General features: G+C 45.2%; 1 protein-coding gene across 1 annotated transcript in view; it reads left to right on the forward strand.

Moving 5' to 3' along the window:
• macrod2 (mono-ADP ribosylhydrolase 2) overlaps positions 1-23,106 on the forward strand; it is a 523,589-nt gene that overhangs the window by 349,678 nt on the left and 150,805 nt on the right. Inside the window, exon 6 of the mRNA XM_084461472.1 lies at positions 11,409-11,530. Within this exon, the coding sequence (XP_084317598.1) occupies positions 11,409-11,530 (122 nt within the window). The remainder of the gene's footprint in view (positions 1-11,408; positions 11,531-23,106) is intronic.

Genomic DNA, 23,106 nt, shown 5'->3' on the forward strand with positions numbered 1-23,106 from the left:
CAGTGTGGGGCGGGCGCAGTACAGTGCATGGTGGGATGGGGGGGCGGCCGGTAGGCAGTGGGACGCGGTGGGATACGATACAAAGCCCCTATCCCCTGGAAACACTGAATTCCACTATATTAGTGATCCGTGGAATGAGCCATCAGAGGGTCAAGTCAACGTGCCCCAACCACCACCCCCCCCCCTACAGACACACACACACACACACACACACACACCGTCTGACAGTCTAAAACTATTGACACTTAATTATGCTTATTATTATACTTAACACATGACTGAAGCATTATGGGTCGTAGGGGCTGTGGAGAGGGTTCACCGTAGGGCTGGGATGAACCACAGTGTGTTGATTATCAGACCCAATCCAGCCGCAACCCCCCCTCAGCCTATTCTCCTGGTCAGGGTCTCTAACATTGCAGAGCGTATTGCGTATGCTGTATACAGTCACATGTCCATGTGAAAAGTTAATTTACCATCTCTTCAGTACGCATCAGTGGAATCCTGAGTGTGTTTAATGTTCCGTGTTCTCTCACTGGCGTGGCCCCGGCTGGCCGGCCTCAGGTGTGTGTGATTCTGGTTCTGACAGCCCTGGTTCTGACAGCCCGGAGCTGGGATCTGTCCAAAAAACGGAGGAGGACGAAGACAACCTCCTTCGCGTCCGGACGACGTTCTCCTGTCGAAGCGTCGCCGTGTCATGTCGAACACATTCTGAGAATCCGCCTCATAATTGTCACGAGGCGGACGTGCGCCCGAGACTGACGGGCGATAATTTGCTGTCATGTTTGGAAGTGCGGCAGGCGGCCCTCAAAGACGCGGATTCGGGCTCGCTGTCAAGAGCTGCTCCCCTCCGTTTCACGCTTTGCTCATTTGGGCTCATTGGCAGAGTGCTGTTCAGGAGGTAGGAGCAGGTGGTCTTTTCTCTCTGTCGTTATTGAGGCTGCTGTGATGCACCCGCACCAGATGAACTGTGCATGTGCGTGCTAGCCAGGATCCATTCATGTTTATATCCCTGATTTAGCTGTCATCTAGCTCGCCCTGGTTGATGAGTGGAGTTGGCTGCACTTTCAATGTTGTAAGGATATTGAAAATTGTCTATGATATGTAGGATTGGAAGTCCTCAGGCCCACTTACAATGGCACGTTCTGTGTTTTTAGTTGTCAGCAAACTTCAGAGGGACACTAAATTGAGTTATGCTGGACACACAGAAAAAGATACACCTACGCCTGCAGTCTAGTCTCGTAGAATGTTTTTCTGGTAACCCATTACAATATTTGCCTCACACAACTCACAATTAAATTTGATTTCAGTCTGAATTTCTAAATGGTTCGAAAGTGGAAGGATATTTACCATGGGCAGCATGAGAATAGTTTATTGTCTGCTGGCCCTTGTGAATTATAATAGATCTAATGGAGGCTCCCCAACTCAACATCCGTGTTGGTGTTAAAGATGTCCTATTATGCTAATTTTCAACAATTTAATTTAAGTCTTTGGGGTCCCCAAAACCTGTCTTTGAGTATTTTAGCTGAAAATCCCACAAAGAATCCGTTCTAACATGCCTCTATACCCCTCTGTTGACCACAAAATCAGATTGAGCGGATTGAGTGTTTTTTTTTTTTCATATGCAAATGAGCTCAGATAAGCGCAAGTCGGCAGGCTAGAGAACGAGGACTGTTGACGGCTACCTCAAATATAGCTACCTCAAATATAGCTGGCTAGCCTGGACCCATCCACACTCGATGCCACTGTGACAAATTTCATTGTCCTCTCTCCCTGACTAAACATGATAGCGTTAGTGCCCATGTTATTATCTCCATGGTTGCATGCTGTTACCTCTAGCTACATTCGCTAGCTAGACACCACCAGGCTATATGACACCATTCGACCACAAACAATAAAGGATTCTGTGGGGAATACTGAGGGGAATCCAATGATGTCCACTTCTTAACATTTGATAATTTTTAATGACCACTAGATCAACTAGAAGTCTACCAATTTCATTCCACTTAAGTTAATCTTAACGTATATGATGAGACAAGCATCCAGGTTGAGGCAAAAGGGAAGTTTGTTTGTGTTAGCTAGCTAGCACATTCTCTGTGCAAAGACGTTATGCTAGCTAGCGGGACCTGCAAATAATGTCAGCCTTTACCTTGTTTAGGTAAACAAACGCAGGTGATAGGAGGTATTCAGATGGTGGTGGGATTATTTTAAGAGGTCTCCGACTGTGATGTAATTTGACACAGGAGATTTGAGCGGCTTGCTGGGACTGACCTTTTTTCTAATGTTTTAATTTTGGCTGACCACAACAAAATGACTGGGTTGTTTCACTTAACACTTTGTGTGTTAGTAGGCCCATCAGAGACTCAACTGTATATGCAAAAACAATGAAAAAGTTAGTTCTGCAAACGTTGGCCCCTTTAAATGTTCTCAGAGCAATGCACCTCTAGATGACAGGGCAGCATTTTGGAGTGATGGAAATCACTTAGTCCTGGAAAAGATGTGTCGGCTGCCTGTCAGTTGAGTCTGTGTTAGATAGCCATCATTAAAGCTCTATTGATTTGGTGTAGATAAATCTGCAGAGTATTGACTGATAATCTACTTATCTTCAAGACTCATTTTCATTAGTCGAGCTGCTCTATTACCCCTTATTGTTAAAAACAAAAAAAACAAGACAATTGTTAATTCAGTCAAAACTACAGTACACTGTATTTGCACAATGCAGTCAAGCCTACAGCACAAGCACTCTCAAGGTCAGCATGGCAAACAATTCAGTGTCAGATTCAAGTGTACAGTATTCAAGTGTCCAGGAGAACTTTTTTTCAGAATTTTATTCAGAAATATCACCTGTATTCTAGCTTCATAAAATTCAGATTTGTCAACTGTTGTGCAGTAGTTTAAAAGGCGCCATCTTTGAAATGTACATGTCCCCTTGGTAGTTCTCTCCCAGAGCTGAGGAATATGTTAGTGAACACGTTCTCAAACCGTCATGTCATGTTGTGGTTGTTTGAAGGGGACGTTTGATGTCCTGCCCAATCAATCCAGCGGCTGTAGCCTCACGGTGAATCACCTGAGAGTGCTCTTGTCTCTCTCACTCAGCCACAGCTTTCAGACAGATGAGGAGAAGGGTATGTCGACGCTTAATGTCAGATGCTTTGGGGGAAAAATACAAAAAGATCAAAGGTTGAAGTTCTGTGTGACCGGTCTAAATCTAAGATGCTTTCGAAACGTTCTTTGTCTGACTTGTCTCTATCTGTCACTATGTACTGTAGAGCGTCCTCGTGGAAGGCGCTATATAAATCAAATTTGTTGTTGTTGTTGTTGTTATTATTATTATTATTGTTATTATTATTATTATTATTATTATTATTATTATTATTATTATTATTATGTTCTGCTATTAGAACAGCAGAGTGCCTTCTGTCGCACACTTGCTGATCCCTCAACAGGTCACCCACTGTCATTGATTGGCTCAGCAGTGTCGTGATGTCATCCACCTACTTGGACGAGATGAGCTGTGTACACATGAGTACAGACTTCCCCTCAACCCTCTGAGTATAGACTGCCCCTCAACCCTCTGAGTATAGACTGCCCCTCAACCCTCTGAGTATAGACTGCCTCTCAACCCTCTGAGTATAGACTGCCCCTCAACCCTCTGAGTATACAGTAGACTGCCCCTCAACCCTCTGAGTATAGACTGCCTCTCAACCCTCTGTGTATAGACTGCCCCTCAACCCTCTGAGTATAGACTGCCTCTCAACCCTCTGTGTATAGACTGCCCCTCAACCCTCTGAGTATAGACTGCCCCTCAACGATACAGGGAGGCGGCCAGGTCAGACGTGTGGTTACGATGCCAGCGGGGGCTGAAGCCTCGCGTCTTCAAGTTCTTCTAGCCTGCGTGCTTATAGCCTGTGTGTTCTTGAGGATGACAGCTGAAGAACCACACTCGACACACACACTCCACGAGCGTCTGGGTCTCTCCCACCCTGCCTCTGTGTCTGCACCGTGTGTCGGCCTCACTCTGGTCACCCCCCTCCCCTTTTGCATGTCTTCTCTCTGGTGTGACTACTGTAAACTATACATAAATCTCTGTAGACACACACATTATATTTAGAATAGATGTGCACCAGGAATAACATAACAATCCCACTCTCATTTTATGGCTGGCAGCGTCTCCCGTTTGCTTAGTGAATCATGTTCAGGAATCGTGACGGCTCAGGCTAGGTCCTGTGCCCTTTTATGCAGGAGACATTCAGAGCCAGACAAGGTTCATTTGCATGATGAGGGAACACAGAGTAATCATTCGATCTCAAGCCCATGGAATAATATTGTGAACAATAATCAGCGTTCACTGATAAGGTAGTAGACAGAAATCACAGCGGGCAACTGGGTTTAGTGCCTTCACAATGTCCTCAGGGAGGAAAACGTGCTGTACCAAAATATATGACTTTTTATTTATTTATTTATTTATTTTTAATAACAAAAGCGTTGATTACTTCAACTGCCTCCATGCTGGTGAACTTGCCTTGCCTTCAACTGCCTCCATGCTGGTGAACTTTGTATGGAGTGGGGCTTGTAGGCTGCGCTCTTATTGCTCTCCTGTCCACTTGTCCAGGAAGCTGAGGGATGGTTGTCAGCGCCTCTGGCTCTTTGGGAGGTGAACTGTGTGACTGACCTCTTCGCCTCGAGCAATGCGTGCGCGGAGGAGGATGGGGCGGGCACACTCGTGCAGCGGCGTGACCCCTGGGTGACCGGCGTGTCGGCGAGAGACGCCCTAGTCCACACAGCTGCTATTGATCTTCCGGCGCGATTGGCATCTGATCTCCTCCCCCGTGGGCGGACAGTTTGAGATGATTGAGATGAAATAGAGGACTAGCGCGTCGTTCACCACACCTCCCAAAATAAACCCAACAATCCTGTAGCTTCTCGCCCCCCGGCTTTGCTTGAAACCCAGGCCGTTTGCCAGCTCCGTTTGGAGATTCGGCATGACGCTCTTTTCGCGGTGTGTCAATGACGCATTCGTGATACAGGTGTAACCTCAAAAGAAACACGCTTAAAGGTGCCCCTCCCCTCCTTTTAACGTGTGGCTTTTCATCAGCCTGTTCCTCGAGGATCGAAGACTCGCTCGCCCTGCTCCTGTTTGCTATCATACCAGCAATCAAGCCAGCCCTCCCCTCACACACCCGAGGAAGGAGCTATGTAATCTATCAGAGCTGGGTTTATTCTTCACCCCCAGATAGAGCATCATCAGCCCCCGGTGGGAAGGCTGCTCAGGATAATTGCATGCGTGCGCCTGGATCCTCGGTGCAAACGCAGACGTGCTGATGCCCTGCAATGTGTCTGCCATAAAACGCAGGGAGGTTGATAAAGGAAGGAGATTCTAGCACTAGAAGAAAGGGTTGGGTGGGGGGGCGTGAGGATGAATTGTCTGTCAGAGCTTTTCAGATCCTGCTTTCACACTTGCAGGCAGCGCTGCATTGTTTATTACAAAGTGCATGTGTGTATAATGTATGCATTGAAAATCACAGGGCAATCATAAATAACTATCCTAGCCAAGGAACACATTGAAAGAATGCTAAGATATTTCCATTTATTCTTTCTGGGTGCAAATAAGAGCCTTCAGCCGACAATAGTTTCCTCAAGGCTAAGTTGTGTGGAGGTATTTATTGCCTGTGTGTTGTTTTATCACATCAGTTCCCGTGCCATTGCAGAGCAGTTGTCACCTCACAAAGTCCCACACGTCTTGTGAAAAGCGATGATTTAATACAATTTCTATAATTTCTCTCAGAGGTGGGCTGGTACAGTTTTCTACCTCACCACAAATAAATATGGGGTTTTGTTGGATCTGAAATATCCTTCAGCTTCACTCTTTTTTATTGCTCTGGCTGCACTTTTATTGTTCTACAGTACATGTTCATCTAACTCTGGTTTGTCCTGTTCTTCTACAGTACATGTTCATCTAACTCTGGTTTATCCTGTTCTTCTACAGTACATGTTCATCTAACTCTGGTTTGTCCTAAATCACTTGGCCTTAGCAGGCATGTATTCAAGATTGTGGAGATACTGAAGCTGCGGTTGAAACACGTCTTTCACCTTAAAAAAACATTGTTGTATAAATATTTATTTGACGTAGAAGAGGTGAGTAAATGAATGGAGACATGCGTACCGGTGAGACACGAGCTGTTTAAACTTTTATGAATTCACCGCTGGTCAGGTTTTTGGAGCTTGCCCGCACTCTAATTGGCATGTGGCCGTTTTCCTGTAGTGGAGAATTCTATGAATTATGGATGAACAACAACTCTGCACGTGCCCCATTATAACCACATGCAATTTCCAGCCTGCTACTCTGGAACAAGACAATAGCTCAGACAGCCCGATCTCATTACAGTCCAGCATTAGCCCTGTATAGGGGCGTCATGCAAATACACTCTCTTGTTCCATGGACTCAATCTTTTCTCTCTTGTTTGAGTGACAAAACTTTATCACCATAAGCAATGCCCTCTGAAACCAACTAATAGCTTTATCTTGTGTAGGTAGTAACTCTTGTGAGGAAAAATGAGTTCCATATGTGACTACAGTGGCCTAATATAATACAACACTGTACAGTAGGTGACACCAATTATATTACAGAACTAGAAAGCAATGAGACACATTCTAATCTGTAACTGCTGGTTATGGTGTAGGATATTGCTGATTGCTAAGGGTACAGTTATGTACAGTGCGAGAACATTCACTCTCAGAGGGAAGAGGTGTATATTTCAGCTGGTGCTACTATAAGGAGCTGCCGTTGTCACTTACTGTATATGCGTACCTTCACTTCACCCAGCTCTGCTGCATCTCTCCTCACATAAACCATCTCTAAATTTCCACTACACACATATTTAACAGTGGTTAATATTGCAACACATTGAAATGGATATTTAATATGTGAAATTCTGAATTAATGAGTCACAGCTTATCAATCTTTAATGGGCTATAAAGTGAGATTTATGTCTGAAGCAGTAAAAAAAACATTGAATGAATTATAGTGACTGATGTTAGTTATTCAGAAACATTTAGTTGTATTTTTCAATAAACAGACAACCTGTGATAAATCTTTCTCGCATATTAGTAAATACAATTTCAATACAGATTACTAATAGGATTTTTTTTTTTAAGCCAGCTCGAACAGTTGTCAAACCCACATTTCCACAGTTGAAATGCATCAAGTATTGCCAGGAATGATGCAATGCCAATGCCAGACTCCCTCCCTCCCTCTCTCTCTTTCCCTATCTGTCTCTCTCTCCCTCCCTCCCTCCCTCCCTCCCTCTCTGTCTCTCTTTTACTCTCTCTTTCTCTGCCTCCCTCCCTCTCTTTCTCCCTCACTCACTCACTGGTCGATGCTCCACTGCCCTCTAGTAGGTGATGAAGTACGGGAGACTTCTCTCGAGCACAGCTGTTAGAGAAATGAGACTTCTGCTGTTAGAGAGTATGAGCCTGTTAGAGAATATGAGACTAATACTTTTAGAGTATGAGACTGTTAGAGAGTATGAGACTAATGCTGTTAGAGTATGCGACTGTTGGAGAGTATGAGACCAATGCTGTTAGAGAGTATGAGACTAATGCTGTTAGAGTATGAGACTAATGCTGTTAGAGTATGAGACTAATGCTGTTAGAGAGTATGAGACTAATGCTGTTAGAGTATGAGACTAATGCTGTTAGAGAGTATGAGACTAATGCTGTTAGAGAGTATGAGACTAATGCTGTTAGAGAGTATGAGACTAATGCTGTTAGAGTATGAGACTAATGTTGTTAGACAGTATGAGACTAATGCTGTTGGAGAGTATGAGACTAATGCTGTTAGAGTATGAGGCTGTTGGAGAGTATGAGACTAATGCTGTTAGAGTATGAGACTAATGCTGTTAGACAGTATGAGACGAATGCTGTTGCGTATGAGACTAATGCTGTTAGAGTATGAGACTAATGCTGTTAGAGAGTATGAGACTAATGCTCTTAGAGTATGAGACTAATGCTGTTAGACAGTATGAGACTAATGCTGTTAGAGTATGAGACTAATGCTGTTAGAGAGTATGAGACTAATGCTGTTAGAGTATGAGACTAATGTTGTTAGAGTATGAGACTAATGCTGTTGGAGAGTATGAGACTAATGCTCTTAGAGTATGAGGCTGTTGGAGAGTATGAGACTAATGCTCTTAGAGTATGAGGCTGTAAGAGAGGATGAGAATAATGCTGTTGGAGAGTATGAGACTAATGCTGTTATATGAGACTAATGCTGTTAGAGTATGAGACTAATGCTGTTAGAGAGTATGAGACTAATGCTCTTAGAGTATGAGACTAATGCTGTTAGACAGTATGAGACTAATGGTGTTAGAGTATGAGACTAATGCTGTTAGAGTATGAGACTAATGCTGTTAGACAGTATGAGACTAATGGTGTTAGAGTATGAGACTAATGCTGTTAGAGTATGACACTAATACTGTTAGAGAGGATGAGACTAATGCTCTTAGAGTATGAGACTGTTAGAGAGGATGCGAATACTGTAAATCCTCTAATAATGGCCTGTATTCAATTATAGGCCGGGTCTCTTATAACGGTCAACACGGACAAATACAGGCCGGGTCAAAAAGTGAGGGAGTGGGGGGGGGGGCTCTGGGCTTTACGGTAGTTTTGGTTGCTAGGCATGTTGTTTGAGGTGGTAACAAACATGGCGCCGTCCAGAAGAAAGTTTGACGTGAAATTTAAAGAGAGAGCTTTTCAGTATACTGCAGAACATTCGGGAGAGCAAGCTGCAAAGCACTTTGGCATCGACCTGAAGAGAATCAGATACTGGAGAAAGCAGAAGGATGAACTGTGTTTAGCTGACAAGAAAAGAGCATGGCTAGCTGGTGGTGGGCGGAAGAAAGTTAGCTTGGAGCTAAAAGGTGGTCTTAACGCCCGCACTCGGGAGTGGTGGTCGTAACGCCCAAACGCAGTGACAAGCAGTGTGCGAAATATACCATGGTCCTTGGGGGAGCCCTCATTTCGACCATGGGGGGGGGGGGGGGATTTACGGACAAAAAAACAAAAGTAAAAAATAAATCCACAGGCCACCAAGTAACGTTTAACTGTTTAGCGTTTATCTGTAAATCGAAATGCAAAAAACATCCATACATTCACAGGCGCTAATCTACATTTATAGAGAGATTGAGATTGGAAATCACTGACTACAGGGTTGCCAAGTTTGGCCAAAAGCTTGGAGTGACATTTATCCCCTCCGGGGGGTGCTAACAGAGATTTTTGATTTCTCTGCGTGAGAATTGTGAAGTGCAGCATGAGAGCGTGAGAAGAGGCTGAAATGCGTGTGTCTCACGCTCAATGCGTGAGACTTGGGACTTCTTATAGGCCTAGGCTACGAGTGAGTGACAGTATAGGATATTTCCAACTAGCCTACTTCACGTTAGTATGATGACCCGAGAATGCTCTCGCTCTTGGATATTGTTGCTATGGTAACGGTATCACGCCCCACCTTCCCTCACGTCCTGCGTTCTGCATATTCGCGCCCCAGACATTTAAACATGGCATCATTATGAACTTTATATCTTATAATCTTATAACTTATTATATCATATCCCAAACCAGATAAAAACTAATTTCTGGGCAAAGAGGAAAATAATGTCAGAAATAGCATTTATTCGGCTATCATATCAATAGGCTATTTTAGAGACCCCCCCCAAATTTCACAAACCATGTTTTCAGGGGAGCTCATGTCTCCTCTAGGGGAGCCATAGCTCCCCTAGCTCCCCCGTAATTCGCACCCTGGTGACAGGACTGATTTCTGGGTTTGTGCTAGCGACATTTTCAACTGCAATAGAAAAGTAACCGACTCTCCTACAATTACATATCATAGAGAGTCTACCTTCATATTTTCAGCTTGTTATGTGCATATTTAGTTATAAACAAATTATCACAAATCATCACTATGAATTCTGTGAAGTGTCGCCCTGAAAATATTGCTTGGCGATGGCTCGTCATTGTATGAGAATTCCATATTACTGTACCAACGTTACTGTACATAGGAGTTGGTGGAATGGGAGTTAACGCAGCCCCCCTCCAGGATTCCAAATTGCAGCGCTATCGTCAAAATTAGAAACCTAGTTTAAAACCGACACAACGCCGCTACATTTTAAAACCGGAATTGTTTAGAGGACACTTTGAGCTACAAAGAAAGCTAAATTGTCACCAAACGTTGTCTGGTTTTATACATTTACAGTTTTTGTGGTATTGTCATGTGGGCTTTAATGTAGCCACTTCCACTAAACTTTCACTTTCTGTGTGCATACCGGTAGGCCTCTTTGATTTGTTTTGTTGGATGACACAGGGCATATTTTTGGGTTTGCCTGCCTCTAATATAGGCCTGCCTCCAATAAAGGCCTGGGGCTCTCTGCAGCTCAGTAAATAAAGGCCCCGGCCACTATTAGAGGATTTACGGTAATGTTGTTAGAGAGTATGAGACTAAGGCTGTTAGAGAGTATGAGACTAAGGCTGTTAGAGAGTATGAGACTAATGCTCTTAGAGTATGAGACCGTTAAAGAGGATGAGAGTAATGCTGTTAGAGAGTATTCCAGTTGGACAGAGGAATGCTCTGTGGCTGAACCTGAACCGATTAACAGGCTTGTTTAATACTGTTAACCACTCCTGTCTATCTGCAAAGAGGTTGGAAGGAATCCAACAGAATGGCTAGATTATACCTCTGTCAAAACAGTGCTTATGTTCTCTTATTTTCCTGTCATCACTCTTATGCTTCAATTAGGCTAAGAGGTGGCTGACATATTCCTCAATGGTGGCCGGATCTGACGAGGGGAGCAGTGACTGACAGGCGCACACATTACTACAGTATACTGGAGTAGGGAGTGCTCAGGGTGAAATATGAATAGTTGAATAGAAAGCATAAAATAATCCTGTAATTGATTTTCTACCTCGGCTACCATTTCATTAACTGAATAAATGCATTAGTATTGGGCAGTGGACTTTCTCAGACACCCGCCCCCCCCCCCGATCGACGCTAATCTTGTTTGTATTTCATGATAATACACAGTAGAAATCAAAAGTGCAGATTTCTCTTCAGATTTGGCCCGGCTTCAGACTGGTCAGAAATGAAAGTGCAGCGAGGTCTCCCATTGGCTGGAATTACAGCACCGTATAACGCACTTGTCCTGGATAGTGGCTGGATCAATACAACATGTTCACTTCCAGGATAGAAAGTGAGCTCAAGTGAACTCATCAATGTTTGTGTGTGTGTGTGTGTGTGTGTGTGTGTGTGTGTGTGTGTGTGTGTGTGTGTGTGTGTGTGTGTGTGTGTGTGTGTGTGTGTGTGTGTGTGTGTGTGTGTGTGTGGGTGTGTGTGTGTGTGTGTGTGTGTTGTGCCTCCCAAACAGATGTGATCCACACAGTGGGCCCGGTGGCCAGAGGCCATGTTGGTCAGAGTGAGAGAGACGACCTCACCGCCTGCTACCAGAACTCCCTCAGGCTGCTGAAGGAGAACGACTTACGCACTGTGGTGAGCACACCAGCACGTCCCCAGAACACTCCATATCCCCTCAAGCTGCGTGAGATAACTCTTTTACACTTCAATATTCAGGATTTTCTGCTAACAGTCTAGGAATTGGCCTTATTTAGTTTTTAGTTTATTGAGTTTAAACAGGACAGTGTGCACATACATTAATTGCTTCGGTTATCACAAATCATCTTCGTGACATGTTCCTACCACAAGAGACCCTGTGAATTTATCCTTTTATTTTTGAATGTTGGTGTACTGGCTAGTACACTGTCCTGCTAGTATACTTCCAGTGTACTGCTAGTATACTGCATTTTTATCACGACCAGAGGGACAGCCAAAGTGCCCAGTTATCTCACATTCATTCATTCTCGAGGAATTCAATCCATAGGAATTAATCAGTTTCATAACCATGAAAAGAAAGTGGTTAGCTATCACTTTCAATGGCTGAACTGTTTTAAGTTGGAAAAGGAAAAGACGAAGATTGAAAACGATTATTTTGTTTTCCTTTATCTGCTGAAATGATCTCAAACCAATTATTTTACTAATTAAAAAATAAGAATAAACAGCAACGTGATATGTCATGTTCCTCAACTGAAAGCTTTATTGTAAGCAAATCCTGCAGATATGATTGTAGAGCCCTACAGTACAAAGGTATCGTCTGGTTTTGTAGCATGATCTTTTGGGTGAGCCTGATAGGCTTAGAGTATGACATTGATATATGGTTAGTGATTCTGCTCAAGGAGACAGATTCTTTGGCACTGGGGCACCTCGTGGTTTGAGGCTAATAGGCTCTGATGTGCGAGAGAGTTTCTAGCTACCTGTTCGAACTTTGAAGAGCTCCTTATCTCTGGCTCTTGGCCCGTGCTGCAGTACTTCAGCTCACTGGGCCATCTTAGCCAAGGACCCATGGTCTGGCTGAGAGAGAGCAATATCCACGCTCATGTGACAGCTGATCGCTCACGCGCCATCCCAGACACCCTGATCCATGTCTGAGGCCTCCGCGGTCCGTCCCGCATGACTTATGGATCTGTCGTTACCAGAGAGGGTAAACAAATCAGCACCACAAATGACAATCAGAGAAGATTCCTGGTCAGCAGGGGGCGATAGGATAGATGAAGACCTGCCCAGATAAGTGAGGAAAACAAGTTAGGAATTTCTCAATTTTTCTGCTTGCAAGAAACATGATGAAACAGGGAGCTCCATGGGAACCCGAGGCTTAACAGGCCTGACGATTTATACTGCGTCTCTTTGGTCTCAGTATGGGAGAGGACTTGTCTCTTGCTTTTTCTTCTTTCATCGCCAACCTTTCAGTCCTTGTTTTGTTTCGGGCATGTTCTGGAGATTTATTTTGTTTATACCTTCATTTATTTGTCCAGTAAAGGAAGTACTAAAGGAAAAAGACTTGTTTTCCCTTGGAGGTAGCCAAATCCTCTCTAATGTATTTCTACAGCTGTTCTAGGTTGAGTTTGGCCTCGTTGGAAGCAGTGGTGCTCTGTGATTGACTGGCCCCGTTAGGATGAGCCCAGTTATGACATTATCTTTACCCACCAGTCCATTAGCCCTTTCATTGCTATGGCGAGGACAACATGAAGGCTTGCTAGTTGTGGGAAAGGATGTGGCTTTCAACTCTGTTCATCACCGCTGGGGAATGGAGGCCGTTAGTTCGATGAACAGTGGCCTTGAGCTCTCTGGGTGTACAGTACCATGGTAAATGGTAAATGTATCACCGCGTCCAAGTCCTCTGTTACAGGACGCAGCGGTTCCAGCCCTCCCGGTCCAGGAACACAATGGTTCCAGGTTCTCGGTTAGCCGATCAGCGCTAAGCTCATTTGAAGGTCCCGGTCTGAGTCCTTCACAGCAGAGGATCTGTGGAGTGAAGGAGAGCCCACTGCACTTGAGCGCCCGCCAGCCGGGGGGGTGTGGGGGGGGGGGGGGTGGAAAGGCTAGGCCAGCTCCCTAATGGGGATCCCAGGGCATTACAAGAGGATTGAAGTCAAAACAAAATGTAACACTGAATAAACTTGAGTATAAAAGATTAAACGGAGCTGGGCTTGCGAGTTAATCCCCGTGCTTTAAAGCCCAAAGCCACCCCTTCAGGCTACGAAACCCACCGACGTGTGTTATGTGCTCATAATGGCATGGACGCCGCGGTCACCACACCAAGACCTCTGTCTCCTCCCTCCTGAAATTCAACACACACTGAAACTTAAGAGGCCTCTTGCACTTTATTCATGAGTAATGTAGTGTTCAGTTAATGTCACCAACAACAAGTCCCCCCCCCCCCCCACCCCCTCCCCCCTCTGAAAAAAACTGAAATTCAGCTACAAGACCTACAGTAATCAGTCGGCAGTGATGTAAGTGTAGGGTTGCAGACATCTGTTTTCTCTGTCACAACACCTAATCAGCCCAGCTGTGTGTGATAGAAGGATAAAGTTGCAGACGCATGTTTTTAGCATCACTGGTCTCGGTGCCCCAGACTCCTGTACTTTGTCTGAGTCTGGGATAATCTGGGTGGTGTTTAAGAGGCAGAGAACCTTTTGTGAGTTTGTTGTTGTTATTGTTGCTCTTGTTGTTGCTGCTAATTACACAACTGCAAGGATGTGGCTTCAGTCAGAGGTGTGTTCCTTGATCTTTCACCTCACACGCTGCCAGTACAGTACAACAGTGACAACATTTCTACTGAATGCAGATGCAAGCTCGCTAGTTTGCAAATGATAAGCTACATTAATGCTAATGTGTTTGCAAGAAATAGGAGAGGACTATCTACTACTAAAAGAACCAAAGTATGTACAGTATAAACATCCTCCCATCATTTGTACACAGGGCACGGGGGAACATAAACATAGATGCACGTGCGAGATTCAGGAAAGCGTGAGGGAGGGGGAGAGATCTGCGTCTCATGATGGGTGTTTCTGTAGTCTGTTACTAGATAAAAGACAGACAATGAGGTCAACCAATGGCTATGAGGAGTGATCTCCTCCCGCACCAAAGTAAGTCAACGACCCCCCCCTCCCCCCCCACCCACACACACACACACACACACACACAGACACAGCGTTTGTGGTGCCGTTGTTGACAGAGACTGTCATGTGTGAAAGCCCGGGGAGCCGGTACGCCGGTATCACCGCCTGTCTGCAGGGGGCGCTGTGTGGCGTGTGATGAGCTGCGGATGATAAGGATAGCCTTCAGATGAAAAATGACGAACGCCCCGAGCCAAGAAACCCGGCGTTTAACCCCCGCACTGCAGCTGAAAGCTCCCTGGAACCGTCCAGCCTTTAACTCCCTCACTCTGTCTCTGTCTCTGTCCAATCTGTGTCAGATGGCTGGACGCTACAGCAGCTCCTCAACCAAAAGTCTCCTTCTCATAGAGTGCTCATGGAGCAATGTGCATTTAGGTGAAAACTAGTGTGTGTATGTGCGCGTGTGCGTTCCCATGTGCAAATATATAAATGTGTGTTGGTGTGCGTGCTTGTGTGTGTGTGTGTGTGTGTGTGTGTGTGTGTGTGTGTGTGTGTGCTGGTGACACTCTACACTCCTATTCCTTGGGCCCACTGGACACCCAGTGATGGTTTCTCTCTGGGTTAGAGAACTGTCTTCCAATGCCTCCCCCTGGTTGGCCGCTGCCCACACACACTAGCCTGAGGTAGCACTGAGATACTGCTCTCTCTCTCTCTCTCTCTCTCTCTCTCTCTCTCTCCATCTCTCTCTCCCCATCTCTCTCTCTCTTCCTATCTGTCTCTCTCTCCCCATCTCTCTCCATCTCCCACCCCCTCTCTCTCTCCATCTCCCTCTCTCTCCATCTGTCTCTCTCTCTGTCCACCACTCCCCCTCACCATCTCCCTCTCTCTCTCTCTCTCTCTCTCTCTCTTTCTCTCTCTCCCTATCTGTATCTGTCTCTCTCTCAAATTGAATTCAGTTCAAAGGGGCTTTATTAGCATGAGAAACATACATTGCCATATACACATACAATTAAAGTATCTTAATCTTTAATCTTTAGTATAAAGATATACTACCCCCCCTCTCCCCATCTATCGCTCTCTCTTTGTCTCTCTCTTTCTTTCTCTCTCTGTCTCTCTCTCTTTCTCTCTCTCTCTCTCTCTCTCTCTCTCATCAATTCAATTCATTTCAAAGGGCTTTATTGGCATGGGAAACATGCGTTTACATTGCCAAAGCAAACATCACACAAATTGATGTTTTAATCTCTCTCGCTCTCTCTCTCTCTCTCTCTCTCTCTCTCTCTCTCTCTCCCTCCCCCTCCTCTCTTCATCCCAGGTGAGGTGGGGCTGGAGAGAGAAATATGGAAGAGTTTTGACAGATTGAGATTGGAGATGAATTGTGGTAATAATCTTGTCTGTCTGGTCGATAGGAGAGCGCCCGCTCCAGCAGACTGTCAATATTTGCCTGAGCCAGGACACATTAAACGGTCTCATCCCAGTTCCTCTGATATATGGAGCATGGCTCCTATTACGGCCCATTTGGAAACAGCTGGAGGTTTTGGGGAAACTCAATACTCAGCAGTGCCACGCCATTGAATTGGCCAGGAAATGAAATGGGAAAGATTTCTTTCTGCGGTGGCGTTGATGAGTTAAGGTCCCGCCCACCCCGGGGGGGGTAGAGAGACAGATTGGAATCTTAACTGTAGGTGCCGGAAGGGCTGATTTCAACCATCGGCTGAGACCTGTCATTTATCTGCTGACGGAGAGAAGAGACGCCTGGCTCTTCTGTTTCTCACCATCCATGAGGCTGGATAGGATCTCCACCGGTGTGTGTGTTTGTTCGTGTGTGTGGGTGTGTGTGTGGGTGTGCATACGTACATGACCGGACCTCGGGGGTCTTCCTCCCGGAGGGGCTCAGGATGGCAGGATGTATCAGGATGAGGGGAACAGGGGACTGACTGTCTGATGCGGTTCCCTCGTCTCGGTTAGCCAGGCTGCTCAGCTCCGCCTCTCCCCTGGAAGCGCTGCTGTCCCCCGGGCAGGACCAGCACCGTCGCCACGGTGCGGGACGCCGCCATCTGGAAGCCATCCAGCCTCCGTGGTGTTTCATTTCAGAGCTCATATCATTCATGGTGAACTTTAGAAGAGGGGAAATAAGCTTGTTTACCCAAAACATCATTATCATCTCGTTTTAAACAAGCTTCCTCAGCTATTTCGAAGCATTGATGCGCATTATTAAATTAACCAGCTTTGTTCTTGAAGTAGCCGCTCAGAGTCGCCAGGGAGCATTCTGTTAAGACGAAACAAGGATAAATATATTCTCAAGGGTTACGTGGCGAGGCTGAAATACAGCTGCGTGTCCTCGTCCTTGTCTTATGCCCTTGTGCAAAAGCAAACCTCCATTTTGTCTAATTCGTCCACAACAGGCCACAATTTGATGTTTTTCAGAAAACATCTGTCGTTAAGCTATATGTGGCGGCATGCGGTGGGCCGCCTGTGCGCCAGCAGCTGTCGTCGTGGACAACGACAGGGGCTGCGGGCTGCATTTATAGTGGCCTTCTCCCCGACACCCAGGCGGCGAGGGAAGTGTTTTGTAGTCACAACACCCGGGCTTTCTGGGAGATCCCAGCAGGGAAAACCACAAATTGCCTGTTGAGAAGACCGCTGAAAGCCTAGTGTGGGCTGTTGACGGACAGCGTCGTGCGCCCGGATTAGCTCTTCTGCTCCTCAGCTGTGGGCTCGTTCCAAGGTCGCTGGGAGAATTAGTTTACATTCGACTGTGGTTCCTTGTGTCCCCCAGCTCCTACGTTGTTCCCAAAGTTCATGTTGATGGTGTCTAATAAGGAAAAGTACAGCAGTAGACTGTCCCAGCATATGGCCTTGCTCTTGTATGAAAGCTTCCATGGGAACTAACCCTAAGATAGACAAGAGAAACACGCCTGTTTAATGTCTATAAGAAACAGGCTCCACCAGGGACTGTGTACATGCGTAGCGGACACTGTGACCTTGACAGATCGGACCATATTTGATGGACAGTAGACGGAAAAGCTCTCCCACAAAATCTTTGTTTATCAGAACAGAAATTTGTTGCATAGCTAGTTTTTACCGAGCTGAAAAAAAGTGTTTTATAGCTTCTTTGAAGTGTGATGTGCTTAGTCATTATTCATGTATCTGAATGGTGTTGTGTGAACTGTAACAACTCTACTCCCAACCCCCTTCATGCAAGTCCCCAAGTGATCAATTAATTCTCATTTATGTGCAAACTTGTTTTTTTTCTTTTCCACTCCTCATCTCGTAAATTATTGTCCTGGCTGTAAGTGACTATGCATTTAATTATGTAAAGGCTGAGAGAACTATAAAGCCTTTATTGTGCACTCTTGGCTTCTGATGGTGTCTAAGCGAACTCCAGTAAGCCATCGAGGCAGATAGGGGCGTGAGAGGTTTACTGCTGATCTACTCACACCCGACTGTAGCACACAGGCCTGTTACATGGCTAAGGCTGGGCACAGCAGCACTATAAACCATCCAGCTGCATCTGCCTAGATAGATAGATAGATAGATAGATAGATAGATAGATAGATAGATAGATAGATAGATAGATAGATAGATAGATAGATAGATAGATCGATCGATAGATAGCAGAAAGATAGAACAGAACAGAAGGTACAGAATAAAATCAAGAATCAAGAGTCATCATACATAACAACATATAACACAAAATATGTGCAAAAACCTATAAATATCAAATAAAAAGCTTAGCCAGTGTAAAGTGACAAGTGGCTGGGAGGTTCAGGCTCAGGTTATGAAGTCTGGTGGCTGCAGGCAGAGCCTTGAACTGTGAACGTAGACATGAACGTCATTGTTTTCATCTGGCCTAGACATGCTGTGTGTTTTCATCTGGCCTAGACATGCTGTGTGTTTTCATCTGGCCTAGACATGCTGTGTGTTTTCATCTGGTCTAGACATGCTGTGTGTTTTCATCTGGTCTAGACAGCTGTGTGTTTTCATCTGGCCTAGACATGCTGTGTGTTTTCATCTGGCCTAGACATGCTGTGTGTTTTCATCTGGCCTAGACATGCTGTGTGTTTTCATCTGGTCTAGACATGCTGTGTGTTTTCATCTGGCCTAGACATGCTGTGTGTTTTCATCTGGCCTAGACATGCTGTGTGTTTTCATCTGGTCTAGACATGCTGTGTGTTTTCATCTGGCCTAGACATGCTGTGTGTTTTCATCTGGCCTAGACATGCTGTGTGTTTTCATCTGGCCTAGACATGCTGTGTGTTTTCATCTGGCCTAGACATGCTGTGTGTTTTCATCTGGTCTAGACATGCTGTGTGTTTTCATCTGGCCTAGACATGCTGTGTGTTTTCATCTGGCCTAGACATGCTGTGTGTTTTCATCTGGTCTAGACATGCTGTGTGTTTTCATCTGGTCTAGACATGCTGTGTGTTTTCATCTGGCCTAGACATGCTGTGTGTTTTCATCTGGCCTAGACATGCTGTGTGTTTTCATCTGGCCTAGACATGCTGTGTGTCTCACCCATTCAAATAGTGTGCATGCTTGCATTATGCCATATGTTCACACACAGGTGTGTTCGACACTAAGGGGGCGTGTACAATATGTTCACGTTCAGACACCTTTAATTAACAACATGTTTCTCTCACCTTCCGGGCACATTCTGCATTGTTTAGTCGAGAACAGCACAAGGTGTTCACGGCTAATGTTTGAACCCATTTGAAATTGTGTTTAGCTGAATGTGTTATTGTTTGCTATAATATAGTGTGTGTGTGTGGGTGCGTGGGTGCGTGTGGTCTTTGTTGTAATCACTCCAGGGCTACAGTAACAGCGCTCTGCTGGCCTGATGTTAAGTTTGCCTGTGACTACTGCCTACTGATCAGGTTAGATCAGAGTATCCTTACCCAAATGAGGGAATGAGCCACTGTCTGACCCCCCCCCATGCTCAGGGTATCATCCCTCCAATCAGCCTGCATCTGATATCCCTCCCTCTCTGGCCACCCATTGGCCGTGCCCCAGATCCACCTACCTGCATGCATCTAAAAGGTTAATTAGACTGAAGCGTTAAAAAGGTCAGGACTTCACTTAGATTTGTCATCGCTATTTATCTGATGTGAAACGTAGGCAACACTGGGCCAATTAGCGCCAATTAAGGCATCGGTGGTGGTGGTGTCGTGCCTTTGGCCGAGCCTTAACGAGCAGGGGAGCCATAATTACCGGAGCGCCCCAGTTTGGAGGGAGAGGAGCCGGGAAGGAGGGACTCAGACGGGGGACAGCCACACCCCCTGACATTTCCCTGAGAAGATGCCGGAACTTGGTTTAGTGTGTTGAAATATTAGGATATGTAAAATGTGACATTTCCACACCTCAAGAGGTGCAATCATGGCTGATAGGAATTGAAGAGGGGATCTCCGGGGTGGTGCGTAGGAGACGGTGTGCGGCGGCCTTGGTTACGGGGCCGTCGGAGGCCTGCGTAGCTACATGACAGAAGACTCTGTTTCCTCATCACCCAGCGATGCCTTTCACTTCAATCATTTCTTTCGGGAACTTGAGGGAAGTCCGGTCTCTTGATGAATACGCCTCCTGACACTAATTAAAAGGTCCTTGAGACGAGATGTAATACGATCAGTCAGAGCCGCTTTGAGATTCGCCGGTGTCAGCACCTGGACCCAGTTTTACGCCTCCCACCTCCGCTCTCCCGTCGATGGCTAGCTGGTAGCCGGCGAAACGGCCGCGCAAATCTCTATCAGCTCCCTCTGCGGTGGTGGCCGAGGGCAGATGAGTCTGCGGTCCCATACAGGGACAGTGCTGTCACCCGGGCCGGGCCCCATGCAGGGACAGTGCTGTCACCTGGGCCCGGCCCCATACAGGGACAGTGCTGTCACCTGGGCCCGGCCCCATGCAGGGACAGTGCTGTCACCTGGGCCCAGCCCCATGCAGTCGGAGGAAGCTGTTGATTGAACAGATGTCGCTCCCGGCCTCTCTGAGGGAGAGGAGAGCTCCGTGGCGTTGATGAAGCATATATCTGGAGAACGTGGGCATCATCAGAGCACAGGAGGCAGACCTGTCTCTATCTCTCTACCGCTCTGCACCACTACCGCTCGCACGACCGGCAGCGTTCCCCCAGGCTGGCGTCTCACAAGGAGGAGAGAACGGGGAGCTTGAGGAAGACCGGGTGATATACTGTGCACTACCAAAAGGAATCGGTCAATTCGTTCTAATTGGCTACTCTACATTCAGGTCACATGAGTACGCTGAATATCAAAAATGCGCCCACGATGATGTGCGCTTTCTAAACCGAGCTCGATCAGTCATCCAGCTGTGAATGAAGTCAGAATAATTCCACTGTATCTTACTGTAGATTGAGTGCAAAGCACACAGAGGCCTTAATCCTGGCGACACCTCCTCAAAGAAAGCAACAGGCGTAAAAAAAAAAAAGCCCACCTTAATGTTTCTCTGACACCCGAAAGCCTGAAAGAATCCACTTCTTCCAGGCCACTTCCACCGGGCGTGTCGACCATCTGTGTGAGATCTGGTATCGGAGGTCAGGGGAACATCTGTGTGAGATCTGGTATCGGAGGCCAGGGGAACATCTGCGACACCTTCAGAGAGTTCCTCCACCGCCATTACAGATCCTCCTCCTTCTCCTCCTCCTCCTCCTCCTGCTATCAGATGAACGGAGCAGCGGAAAAGGACTGTAGTCAGCCTCATGGGCCTCTCTCTCTCTGTCTCTGTCTCTCTCTGTCTCTCTATCTCTGTCTCTGTCTCTCTCTCTATCTCTCTCTGTCTCTGTCTCTCTCTGTCTCTCTCTCTGTCTCTCTGTCTCTGTCTCTCTCTGTCTCTGTCTCTCTTTCTCTCTCTCTCTCTCTCTCTCTCTGTCTCTCTCTCTCTCTCTCTCTCTCTCTGTCTCTCAATTCAATATGCTTAATTGGCATGAATGTCAGGTGAACAATATTGCCAAAGCGTCAGGAAAAATACAATTCAATAGTGACATGAGAATACAATTAAGTAAACTAACAGATAGGTCATAAAATAGGTCAATAAAGATACAATCAACAAAAATGATACAAAATCGAATGTATCAAATGTCATGTAAAATAGATAAATACATAAACAAACAAACAAACAAACAAACAAAAAGATACACATGAAGAAGAGGAGTGAATGAAAGGGCAGAGTGTGAGCTGTGAGGAGATTGTTATGTGTTGTTGTGCTGGTTTTCTCTTAGGCTGTGACGTGCACTCACATATCTTGCTGCTTTATGGCGGTGATACTGTGTTCTCCAAGTACTGTATATGTTGCATTTTATTTTGGTCAGAGTGTATCAACATTTTTGAGCTCACATTTAATTTTTGTAAATAACTTTGTTCTAATATCTTCATATCATCGTCTCTGTCTCTCTCTCTCTGTCTCTCTGTCTCTGTATTGTTTGTTCCTTGCAGTTAGTGCCTAGCCTACACTCTAACACTTTGTTCACTTCACATTATAAGAATCAAACAGGAGATTTATGAGTTTGTATAGTTAATATAAATTTGGATTAGGATAAAAGTCATGCAAAAAACAGCAAGTGGATAATAATGTAAGATGAACTTAAACTGTATTCAATGTTTACAGGCGACCCAAAAAAATCATAACCCTAACTAGACACTTCAAATAATAATATTCTCTCGTTCAAATAAAAGGTTCAAAAGCCTTTGAGACAGGCTGTTATATATGTGGGTATAGGCTCCCTAGCTCAGTCGTTTGTAATAATAATAAGGTGAACAGTTAGGATATAATATTGTTATCACAGCAACATGGATTGAGATTGAACAATTAGAGATTGAAATAAAAGAAGGCTATCTCTTTGGATTCGTCACAACAAAAGAGATTATTTTAAAAGCAGGGAATGAGCACCAGACATGGAACACAAACGGGGATGGAAATGTATTTGATGGCGATTGTTGGTGTTGGCTGGATGTCTGGACAGCTGCATTTTAAACTCATAACATTATAGACGTTTACTAGCTAAGAGAAATATACCCTTGATTGCTATAGCTCAAACTCGTAAATCACCTGTTTTATATGCTCTTTAAAGGAGTAGTAAAGGGAAAATGCATGTTTATCCCTGTTTTAAGGTTACTTATGATCATATACAATGGTTCAGATCAAAACGTTGACAAAACTAGCACTTTTGAGAAAGTCTGATAATTGCTCTACCACCATTTTGGTCATACAATGGATGTGGGTGGGCACCATGAAAAATCATTCAAAAAACATGTTAAACTCTCAATTTCAAAGACAAGAAACTCACCAAGGTGTTAGTTGGCGTTCTGACATATAATTTGCCATAAAGTAAGATTCTAGTTCATCTGGAAAGGCTTTTTTAAATATTTAGCGTAGAACTATTTAGTCGCAGCACATACGTGTGTAAACTTCCGCAAACTAGGTAGCCTAGCAACATAAACAATAACAATAGCTACCGTAAGTAGTTCCACTTCCTGAATCCCCTCTGCGGATTGATCTACACATCTACAACGGTCGTGTCAATACAAGTCAATGGATTTCATAAAATGATCAATAAAACCCTACAGGATTCATACTTTGCAGCGAATTTGATGTCAGAACACCAACGGAAACAAATTA

This window comes from Borostomias antarcticus (genome assembly GCF_949987555.1).
Source record: "Borostomias antarcticus genome assembly, chromosome: 2".
NCBI classification, from domain to species: Eukaryota; Metazoa; Chordata; class Actinopteri; order Stomiiformes; family Stomiidae; genus Borostomias; species Borostomias antarcticus.